The sequence below is a fragment of the Patiria miniata genome, unplaced genomic scaffold, assembly GCF_015706575.1.
Source record: "Patiria miniata isolate m_02_andy unplaced genomic scaffold, ASM1570657v1 HiC_scaffold_7, whole genome shotgun sequence".
Taxonomy (NCBI): Eukaryota; Metazoa; Echinodermata; class Asteroidea; order Valvatida; family Asterinidae; genus Patiria; species Patiria miniata.
The window spans coordinates 48,489,840-48,501,241 of NW_024037074.1; the positions used below are offsets into that span (position 1 = coordinate 48,489,840).

General features: G+C 43.6%; 2 protein-coding genes across 2 annotated transcripts; both read right to left on the reverse strand.

Moving 5' to 3' along the window:
* Positions 1–8,599: 8,599 nt before the first annotated feature.
* LOC119745249 (E3 SUMO-protein ligase ZBED1-like) lies at positions 8,600–9,716 on the reverse strand. The gene is made up of 3 exons (XM_038221473.1): positions 9,681–9,716; positions 9,084–9,255; positions 8,600–8,937 (listed from the first exon to the last, which is right to left on the reverse strand). Exons 1-3 carry the CDS (start codon positions 9,714–9,716, stop codon positions 8,600–8,602), a joined length of 546 nt encoding a protein of 181 aa, XP_038077401.1.
* A 105-nt stretch (positions 9,717–9,821) lies between these two features.
* LOC119745250 (zinc finger BED domain-containing protein 4-like) lies at positions 9,822–10,442 on the reverse strand. Its single transcript, XM_038221474.1, has one exon. The coding sequence runs from the start codon at positions 10,440–10,442 to the stop codon at positions 9,822–9,824; it is 621 nt and encodes a 206-aa protein (XP_038077402.1).
* Positions 10,443–11,402: the final 960 nt, after the last annotated feature.

An 11,402-nucleotide genomic window follows, 5' to 3' on the forward strand; every position in this document is an offset into this window, starting at 1 on the left:
TGATGGAACACAAATGTGTGTTTAATATTAAATTGCCAACTGTATGGTTCAGCAATATAGAACACTGAGTCGCCACACTTTGCATACTGGAGAATCCTAGTTTTGGATGGTTTGATTGGTTTTATGCACAAGTGTATGGCAAAGAGAGATTCTATTAACCCTCCTAGTGGGAAGTCAATATTCAGAGCAATATGTAAAACCCTTTAAATCCCTGCAGGTCAATTTCAGGCAAAGGGTTACAAAGTTTGAAGTAACTGTGTCACACAGACACTGCACAAAAAATGAACAGCACTGTGGAAAGTAGTGAAGCAGGAACTTCATGAAGCTTAAGCTCTGCTTGCCCAGAACTGTGTATCCATACTCCACAGAAGATTACCTCAAAGGAATTGAAAAGTGGTTTTGCAAATTTGAAGGGTTATGAAATGCAGAAGACAAGGAGGGTTAAATTAAGTCACTGTTGGGCTAGGATTAATAGGCAGATAATTGTTTGGTTCTCTAATGATTAGGACAAATAATAAACTCTTGATTATGGTGGAAGAGCATGGTAAATTATCACAAATGATTCATAAAGGAAACGTTCCACTAGAGAGAGAGGGAGGCCAGCAGGGTATTTCACTAAAGTCTCATTCTGCAATCATCATTATGCATCCAGCAAACTCAATGCTAACCGCAAATCCATCGCCATTGTGATGGCGTCGAGTTTTCATTTCACTAAATCCGTAGCTGTTGCGATGACGAAAAAGAATAATAAAATGAATTGTTCAAGGCTAATGGCTATGGCCTTTGACCTTGAATAGTGCGAAAATGGCCCACACAACAACTAGCACAAGCAAGGTATGGTGTTAAAAAAAGGTACAACGCTCTCATTTCAAATACAATTAATGGCTTCTGCGACATAATACAACTAAGTAACATACCAAGTTACAACCAAATTGGACATTCAGTTCTGTAAATATAGGCATTTGAAATTTAATTTTCTTCTATAACCCATCACAGTGTAGGTACATACCAAGTTACAACCAAATCAGACCAATAGTTCTGTAGATATCAGCCTTAGAAAATGCACCTATAATGTGACGTCTCGTGACACATGCTGACGTTATCATGATGTTACTTCAATGTTCATCTATAACACATCCCAGTTTAGGTACATTAGATGCTATTGTATAATTACAGGGGCACGTGACAAGAGGCGTAACCCCGGGTAGACCCCGCTGCTCCACATATTGGTGGGCAAGCGGGTCCAGAAACTCTGCATGTTAAGGTCGTCAACCATGCGGTAGCCTTAACATGCTAAACGAGTTGAGGACCCCGTTACGGGGGTTCGTGTTGTATTGAACCACAGCCCACCAGTACATAAATCTGTTCAGGGACTCTAAGCTTAAGATGGGGCACCAAAAGCCGGCCTCATTCCTGAATACCAAGGAGGTCATCCTAACCCCGATCGGGTCTCCCCCAAGGAAAGTACGGGTATTGCCATCCTTCGAGGGAGCTGATCTCCCCTCCACGGAGCAGCAGTTTGTTGGGTCAGACGGTATTGACGTCGACCAAACAAGCATGTCCTACAGGGGTGCTCGAGAAATTGAGTGCGTAACTGCGGCTGATCGAATCGAGCACTCACTGGTCTAACGCAAGTAGATCCCATGACACCGCAAAGTCCCGATGACAGGCTCCCACAGGTCAGACGGCGGGAGGTCGTCATGGGTTGGGCAAGTTACCTACGCCAGCCCCCGGGATAACATGGGGTAGGCGTCTGGAAAACCATGGCCAGGTTGGGGCCGTTGTTGCCGGTGAAAAACTGAGTCTGCGCGGTGCGCGTGATCGATGACCGGTCTAATTCTTCTTACTCTTCTTTCCCGAAGAGTGGCCCCGGGGTACATCCGGTGAAAATTTGGGTGACGCCTGGGGCAACGGGACCCCCGAGCAACGGATAAAAAAATGATGTCGAGGGCGGTTCCTCAGAGCAAGATACTATAGAGCTAGCTGCCCTGAGGTTCCCCAGCGGCCCGCTCTGCATCGCCCATGTCATACCGCACCGGCAGCACCTCAAGACCCATGAGTTGGGTGAGCGCCGTACAGTGTGGAAGCCCGTACAAAAATCCGTTCCGGCACCCTGTGGCATTCAGCACTGTGCTGCGGGACACAGGTGATTCAAAATCACTACTGAATCGTGGAGGCTCTTCAAACCCACTGAACCGTGGAGGCTAGTCTCTTCAGACTGCCCCGTGTTCGGGGATGTGACGGAGGGTGTAGTAAAGCCTGTGTCTGGGGGACACTGGTGATTCAAAACCACCACTGAACCGTGGAGGCTCTGTATGAATCATGTCATACCCAGCCAACAGCGCCTCAAGCCCCATGAGTCGGTCGTGCGATGTCCAGTCCGGTAGCCCATACAAAAACCCATCCCGGCATCATTTAGCGATCGCCACTGTGCTGGAGGATACGGGTGAATCAAACCGTGGAGGCTAGTCTCTTTAGACTACCCCGTGTTCGGAGATGGGAAGGAGGGTGTAGTGAAGCCCGTGTCTGAGCTACGTTTACCCTGCTGCCGCGTGTTAGGTTTGGCACCGGCACATGAGTTAAGCTTTGGAGTAATCTTGCCAGAACGCCACTTCTGTCTGGTTATTCCATTTAAGTTGGCCAGAGATGGGGACCGTTTGGGGTACCTTACCTGGCCAACGTAGGAACTGTCAGCGCCAGCATCTGATGAGAAATTCGGATGATGCCTGGGAACTGGGACCCCGAGCAAGGGAAAAATCTGATGCCAAGGGCAATCCCTCATAGCGAGAAATTACAGGACCAGCCGGTCCGAGGTATCCCCGGGCGGCCCGCTCAGAATCGCTCATGTCATGCCGGCCGACAGCGTCTCAAGCTCCACGGGTAGAGCGAAAGATGACTGGTCTGATGGCCTGTACAATAGTCCGTCCCGGCACCCAGTGGTGTTCGGCACTGTACTGGGAGGACACGGGTGACCCAAGCCCACTGAAGCGTGAAGGCTAGTCCCCTCGGGCTGCCCAGAGTTCGGGGATGGGACGGAGGGTGTAGTGAAGCCCGGACTCCAGCTACGTTTACCCTGTCGACCCTGTTTAGGTTAGCCCCGGCACAAGTTTTGAGGGAACCTTGCCAGAGTGCCCCTTTCGTTTAGCTGTTCCGCTTAGGCTGACCGGAGATGGCGACCAATGGTCCCCTAATCGGCCAACAGAAACTGCCAGCCCCCGCAGCTGGCAAAGGCTGGGGATGCTGGACAGGAGACTGCTGCCGCGGTAACGACGAAGTGTTAACGGCAGAGTCCCCCGAGAACTCGGTCCGTCCCGTGGGAGAGGAATTCCCCCGGTTGTGACATGGCCAGTTCTCTCCAAAAGCTTCATTACTATGAAATAATCACACAAGACGATACTATAACTCTACTGATCTTTTCTTTAATCAAAATCTTCTCTTACATGTAAGCGATAAGGGTAGCAGAAAATTGATGAGAAATACAGAGCATATTTTATGCACGTCCTACCTGACCAGCCGCAAAGAGAAAATTGACGCTCACGAGGCATACATGCCGCAGGGCATTAGTGGTAGGACACAAGAGGACGCTATTGTACAAACTCTTAGCGTAAATACCTGCCGGCATTGGGAATATGCATAAGTAGATTGCTCTATACGTAAGTTGAGTGACGTAGACCAACCTTTTTGGTTCGGTTCAGTTCAGTATGGTTCGGGAGGCCATGTTCGGCTATTTTTAGTTTGGTTCGGCGGCAGCAGTAGTTACAACTAAAGTTCCATCCAGGAATGACATGTAGTTCTATACATATCGGGATGTGTGTAATTGAAGGTAGTGTCATATATATACATGATTACCAACCTCGTCCCCAGTACTTACTTTATTACCAACCTCGTTTCCAATAGTAAGCCCTGGATCGGAAACTTTCTTTCTGTATCCTGATTCGATACTGCAGTTGGCTATATATCATGTACTTGGTGTTGTTATTTCCAACGTGTACGTGTTTTCACAATCATTGTAATTATAACATCCACGCCTTCTCAAAAATACTCCTTTCCTTTCCAATTTTCTCATACTAATATGAAATGTGATACTGCATATTGGCAGGATAAGATTGTAACATTTTAAATTCCAAAACAATCGTGTTTTCGTAACTCACGGCGCGATGAATTGATTGTTTTTACCCCAAACACCGCATACAAAAACAAACGTTAATGTAATGCACAGGCAGGCACCAGACTATTCCTCATTTGCATATGTGTTCAAAAATTTTGCACATGCAAATGATCCAATACCAGGGTGAGAGAGCAGGTAGCAAGGGCGGATCGGGGGGGGGGGGGGGGGGGGGGGGGGGGGGGGAATGGGGGGGGGGGAGGGGGAAGGGGGGGGGAGGGCCATGGCCTCCCCAAAAAACGAAACCAATTATTTTTTTTTTTTAAGTGACGTCGCAATGAAGGCAGGCACTACGTACACCACCATCTTTTCCATAAAAAAAATGGTTAAAGTGGTCAGAAATTGCCTCAGATCGCACCACAGAGCATCTAGAATCCAAAAATTGTTGGGACCCACTTGTTTGGGGACCAAACATTTTTTGGGGGGCCCCCCTCCCCCCCAAAAATTGTGTTCTGGATCCGCCCTCGGCAGATAGTGGTGGGTACGTACTGCTCGACACCCTGGGGATGAGGTTGCATGATTACACTCTCATGGGTCTTCGAATTATGCATCTTCAATGTGACGTCGCATGACTTGTGATGACGTCATCACGACGCCACCTCAATTTTCATCTATAACACATTCCGGTCTAGCTACGTACCAAGTTGCAACCAAATCGGACAAATATTTCTTTAGATATAGTCCAAAAATAACGCACCTATGATTAGACGTCACATGACGCATGATGACGTCATAATGACGTCACTTCAATTTTCATCTTTAAAACATCCCGGTCTAGGTACATACCAAGTTACAACCAAATCCGACCAATAGTTCCTGTAGATATAGGCCTTAGTGAAATGTACCTTTAATGTGACGTCACATGACGTCATCATGACTTATCTTCAATTTTCATCTATAACACATCTCGGTTTAGGTACATATTAAGTTACAACCAAATCGGAGCTATAGCTCTGTAGATATAGGCCTTCAAAATATCACCTTTAATATGATGTCACATGACACGTGATGACGGATGATGTCATGATGACATCACTTGAATTTTCATCTCTAACACATCCTGGTCTAGGGACATACCAAGTTTCAACCCAATCGCACCTGTAGTTCTGTAGATATAGGCCTTTAAAATATGCACCTTTAAAATGCCTTACGTGATAATATCATGACAACAATGTTTGGCACACATCTGCAGGTGCTGGTCTATGTGTATGCTGGTCTAAGTACAAAGGCAATCGAATTGTGCCCAAAGTGCCGTGCATGATGAAAATGTGTACAAGTGCTATGAACAAGAGTCTGAAGGAGAAGCCAAACAAGGAATACAAAAAAAATCTCTAAAAAAAACAAAGGCTGTTTCGGCAAGTTGCCAAAACAACCAATTAAAAAATCAATTAAAACTCACATGATAACGTCATCATGATGTCAGTTTCATTTTCATGTATGACACATATATGACTATGTATTTAAAAGTTTTAACCAAATTGGCTTTCTAGAACTCTAAAAACTCTAGATATAGAAATTTAAATAATGCACCAAAAGATGACGTCACATGACCAATGATGACGTCATCATAATGTCACTTCTTTTTACAACCAACTTTACCTCTTGGTGCAGCAGATAACTGTAACCATCTTTCAAATGTGGATACAAGCACCAAAATCTGTATGTTTATCCCCCTGGAACCATTTATTTGAACAATCCCATTAGCCACTTGAATTTTCAAAATGGCTGCCATTTATGGCCGCCATTTTCAACATAAACACCTATTTTACCACACAAAATGTTACCAACTTGACAGATTTTGATAATTTTGCTACTGAATCCTATGTTTTTGACTGTGGGGAAGTCAAATTTACCACTCAACAACTTCTTTAGAGCTTATTTGTGCCATTTCTAATAAAGAATGTGAAAATGTATCCATAAAACACCGGAGAATTGCAGTAGAGGAGAGGGGAAGAGATGCACTCGGTGCTGCAACCCACAGGGGCATTGTGGATCATGACAGGGAGATGGCAGTGCGAGACCAAGCCAATTCAGGCTCAGAGGAAGATTAGCAGGCTCCCTGACTGCCTAGCTCCTCACTCAGCTCCAGAGATTCAGGCCAAGGATGTGAATCTACGTTTAATTTAATAAACGTTTAGCAAAATTTTCCCGTAGCGTTTAAACGTTTAAACGTTTAATCAAGACTTCAAAAAGACTGCCGCCTGTGTCCCAGTATAATGTGCGGTAACTGCGGTCACAATACTTACTTTGTATATACACTTGTATACACTTTAACCACCCTCTTTTTCCATGTTCTTTTGAAGTCTGCAGACTAAATAAATTAAGAAGAAATGAATCGTCTGCATTCTGCAAGTGTTGTGGAATTAAGTGTCACTTCAAGCAGAAATGTCAAGGCCTGAGGAAGATCGTTTATTTGTATTTTTAAGATCCGATTTTCTTAAAGAAACAAAAACACCTTATATTTAACGGAAATGCAAACTGCATCCAAATTCCAAATTCCAAAATATGAAAAACTTTGCCTGCACAAATTTCCCGAAAGCCGCAGCATTCTTGAGCTGCTAGTTTTCTGCAGGCTGCCAGAAAAATAGTCATATATTTCTTGCTACGCAACCGGCAGTCCCAGCCCAGGCATCACAGGGGAGCCTCCTAATAACATTATTTCTAGGCAACCAGGTTGGAATGTGATACTGGGCATGCAGCCATGCACCTGTGGCTCAGATAGCTAGAATTCCAACATGGGCCACCACTCAAGTTGCGCGTGGAAGGAACGTCATATTCATGAAAGCAAACGGACCGTGATGAAAGCAACCAATGGCGTATTTAGTTGACGGGAACCAGCTCATTTCATTGGCTGAGATACTATCATCACTGTTTATCATCTAAGAAGCTTGCAATTACTGGCGGCAAGTCATCAAAAGCCTTAAAGTTCGATGGCCTACAGCTGAATCCAACCGTATATACTTTGTAGCAACAACAGCGGCATTGTATCAATTTGAACAATGCCGCTGTCAATCATTCTCGGAAAAGGCCTTTTTTGGAGCTGGATTTTATTTGGGATTTATTTTTTCAAAGGCCAGGGGAAAAGTTTATACGAAAAGTGAGGGAAACTGAAATAAACATGGAATTCACCCCTGTAAAGGCCTGTATCGTGTACATGAATAAGTGGTAAATAAATGGGTTTTCTTTTTGTCGTTTTTGTTGTTGTTGGGGGGATATTCCAAATAATTTATTGAATGCACGTCTTTTTAAAACTGGACTGAAGAACAAAATGCCCAGTATTGCTAGTCCAGAATTTATACTAATTACTAAACCAATTTGACAGGGGCCGTTTTTTTGACGACTGCGTTACCATTAATTGCCGTTGGGGAAAATGTTAACTGACAAGAATTTTAAAAAAGTGTCTTGACCCATGGGCCTGTATTTTACGTCCTACATGCATCCTTTGGTCGTCATTCGTCAGGCAAACATGTTAAAAAATAATAAATATCCAACAATTTTATTTTTCGATGTAACTTTTCTATCCAGGAAGGTTTTTAGCTAATGATACTAGCAACATTTAATAATGTTCCTAATGAGGTAGATTTTTTACGTATCACAATATTTTTAAGGGGGAGGGGTGCACTTTTCTCCACAGAACAATTCAACAATTATAGTTGCAGTCGCAGTTCGGCTGTGGGAATTAAATACTTGAAATCAATGAAGATAGCACGTTAGAATTATACAAACAAATAAATTCAGGGTTCAGACTTCAGAAACTACATTTTTATTTCTTGAAGCAAAATAAAACAACACATATCAATATACAGGCATGCAACTTGAAATTAACAAAAAACGAGGAAATTCCAATTTTTACAAGACTTTGTACAGTGTTTTTCAATTTTCAATGGCCTAATTGTGAAATGAAAAACGAGGAAATCAGCTGATCCGAGGAAAAGTTGCATTCCTGCAATATAACAAACAACAAGACTACAAGTCATGGACTCATTGTCCAAGGTCAAGTTTTTGAAACAGAGATTAAATAATGAAAAGGAATTAAACATTTAACAGTTAACTTAGCATGTTGTCACCCCACCTTTCGTCGCAAGGCCAGTACTGATTAAACTGTTATATTTAACATCATGAAATATCACTTCCTTTTTTTGGTGCAAGGGGGATTTTACGAAAGCTGTAAACCGTAAATGGCAATGTAAATCAATTAAATTTTCTTTTCATTTTTTTTACTCTTTGATCACTCATTCCCAGCAAATAATGAATAACAAAAACTGAATGAGTTATGCCAGCCTATAGGTCTACCAGGTTTGAAATGAACTTTTGTTCTGAAACTCAAACTTCAAAATGATATTTATTTTTCGACATATTTTGTTTTAAAAGTTAAGTTATGCTAAGTAAAACGCTTGTTGATTCAAAACTGGACGCCAGTCTACAGTTGATCCTTCATCTTGTTAAGGAACACCTATTGACATTTTCTGGAAGTAGGAGACTTCTCTTGCTATTGACAATGTTCCCAGCAGCCGAGGGTACTGAGGTTGCAGGGATGGCGAGGAACTTCTGTGCTAGCCTTGACAGAGTTGGGAAAAGCTTACTGTTATCTCGCCACCAGTTCATGGGGTCTGTCTCATTGTCCAGTGGGGGACTACGCATGTACATATCAAACTCTGACTGAGCAACTGCAGCCACATCGACATTGGATTTTTCACTGGCTCCGCTGGTTCCAAGTAAAAAGTCCTTGCCAGATGCTTCTTTGGTCTTCTTTGCTGGTGGTTCTTTCGCTCCTGTGTGGCCAAAATAATTACTGCCATTTCTTCCTTGACAGCACAGAAGGGAAGATCTCGGTAGTCTTCGTCCACAAAGGAAAGATGCTTGTACCGTGGATCTAGTACTGATGCCAACATAGGAGGCCCGGTCAGGGCCTCCTCACCCTCAGAGCAGAATCTATGCTCGAGATCCCTGGCCACTACTATCTTGAACTCAGTAATAGGTGCAGAGTCGGCTTCTAGCGGCTCCATGTGGTTCCTCACCAAACCTCTAATAATTGGATGGACGATAGAGGCGCTAACATTCTTCTCCGCTGACAGCACTGTTGTTGCAACCTGTGTGGAATAGAAGATCACCCTTCATTATTAATTATTATCAACCATTTTGTGTCACACCTTTATGATCAGTCACCACGCATGCTCATATTTCGGAATCGTTTCAGCGACATTTTTCAAAGATAGCACGGACAGTCTGGCAAACAGCCAAGATGCTATTTTAGCTCTAAACATTTCTTTTAATTTTTCTTTGCATGCATACACTGATGATCTATCGTACCTGCAAATGTAGCAGCAATTGTTGTTGTCCATGAATTAATGCGCCCATTGCATTAAATTATCGTTTACTTATCCTGTACTTTTTGTTCGTTCCATTCCACATTTTACAAGTGAACAACGTTGGTAATGCAAAAACGGGTAATGCAAAAACGGGGTGGGGCATCTAACATTAATTTCGGTGGGGGTAATTTTATAATATACCATACCTGAAGAGGTTTGAGGCACTTAACTAACTCGCCCATGAGGTTCCACTGCTCTGACTTCAGATCCAACGTCTGCGCATCAGATAGTTTTGTGTATTGTCTGTCGCTGAGGATGAAGCAGACTGGCCAGCGATTCTCTAGGAGTCATTGCAGCATCTCAAAAACTGAATTCCAGCGTGTCTTGCACGAAGATATTAGGCGATGCTTTGGAGTGTCCATTTGCCGCTGTTTAGATTCAAGGGCTTTTGTGGCCACATTGCTGTGTTCAAAGTGACCGACAAGACGCTTTGCACCACCGATGACAGTTTTGATGCGGCTGTTGCAATCCAGGCCTTTGTTCACGCTTAACTGCAAGGTGTGAGCGGCACATCCAACATCGCTAACCTCCATATTGGATAGAGTTCCAATGTCCTTCGTGTTGGATGCATTGTCGTGAACTACAGCGCTGACCTTGCCGCTTAGTCCCCACTGATTGACGACTTCTTCAAGCTGGTTGGAAAGGGCTTGAGCTGTATGACGCTGCGGGCCTTGTGTTTCTTCTTCTTGATCTTCGTCATCGCTGTGATGAAAAGAGGCAACAAGGGCCGTGTCCAATACAAACGCATGGTGTTTCCAGTCCCGGATAAAGTGGCATGTCACAGTCATGTAGCCCTCTTGACTCATTGATGTCCAGCAGTCTGTTGTTAGGGCGACGCTGTAGGCATCTTGCAACTCCTTATTTAGAGAGTCTTTTTTCTGCTCGTACATCAGATGCAACTGAGTCATTGTTTTTCGGCAGGGTACCTTGTATCCAGGTTTCCAGATACGCCAATAGCTTTCTGAACCCATCTTCCTCTACCAGGCTGATCGGCAAGCTTGCCTGAGCAATTGCTGCAGCTATGAGTTCTGAGATTTTGGTTGCCCTAGGTGAGTTGCAATTTTCCTTCCTTAGGAATGAGGTCATCATTGTCTGGCTGCCGCTGGTGGTTTCATCTGATTCTCGGATGGGTGTTTAATTTTTATATGATTAATCATCGTTCCGGTGGAACCACCTTTGTATGAGAGGGTCGCGCTGCATATTTTGCATTTTACACTATGGTCATTCACTTTTTCAAACGTGTTCCACACTGGACTATTTGATGTGCGAGGCATTTTGTCAAGCAGGAACAAATTGGTTGAAAGGAGCGAGGAACAAATCGAGGAACAAACAGTAGGAACAAATCGAAAGAAAGTGCTGAAGTGTCTGGTGCAGCGCCAATAAATACCCTTACAAAACTTTTGAATTTTGATCTAGCAACGTTTGTGATTGTGAAGTTTATAACGGAAGCAAATAATTTGCTACATTTTCAAATAAACGAAAACCGCAGTCGAGGATGGAGCATCTTTTCGGAAGTCCGAAACAGGCCTATTTAAAAAACAAAGGTAAAACACGCAAATAATCTACGTTGATATCGCTCTTTAAAAAAATGCAATTTCCTTCCTATAATAGATCCTGTAAAGTCACCGCCCCTCAGCTCCCGCCCTGAGATCCAAAAAAAAATTTTTTATTTTACCCCCGCCAACACCAAACAAATTCTGGGTCATCGTCATCGATTTCCTTGTTACGGAAGCGGCAGTAACTTTGGATACAGGGAGCGGCGGGCTTATATATACAGCACTTGGGGAAAAAATAATCCCAATGCATCAAAATACATCGTTTTAAATAACGCCTTCACTTGAGTAGCTTACGGGGGAGCGGGGTAAACT

What these genes read in the sequence shown, in the direction of transcription:
- LOC119745250 (XM_038221474.1), bottom strand. Translation starts at nt 10,442, where the DNA reads ATGACTCAGTTGCATCTGATGTACGAGCAGAAAAAAGACTCTCTAAAT.
- LOC119745249 (XM_038221473.1), bottom strand. Translation starts at nt 9,716, where the DNA reads ATGGGCGAGTTAGTTAAGTGCCTCAAACCTCTTCAG. An exon ending in AGTGCCTCAAACCTCTTCAG is followed by an intron (nt 9,256 to 9,680) that starts GTATGGTATATT and finishes TATTCCACACAG; the next exon opens with GTTGCAACAACAGTGCTGTC. An exon ending in GCATAGATTCTGCTCTGAGG is followed by an intron (nt 8,938 to 9,083) that starts GTGAGGAGGCCC and finishes TTGGCCACACAG; the next exon opens with GAGCGAAAGAACCACCAGCA.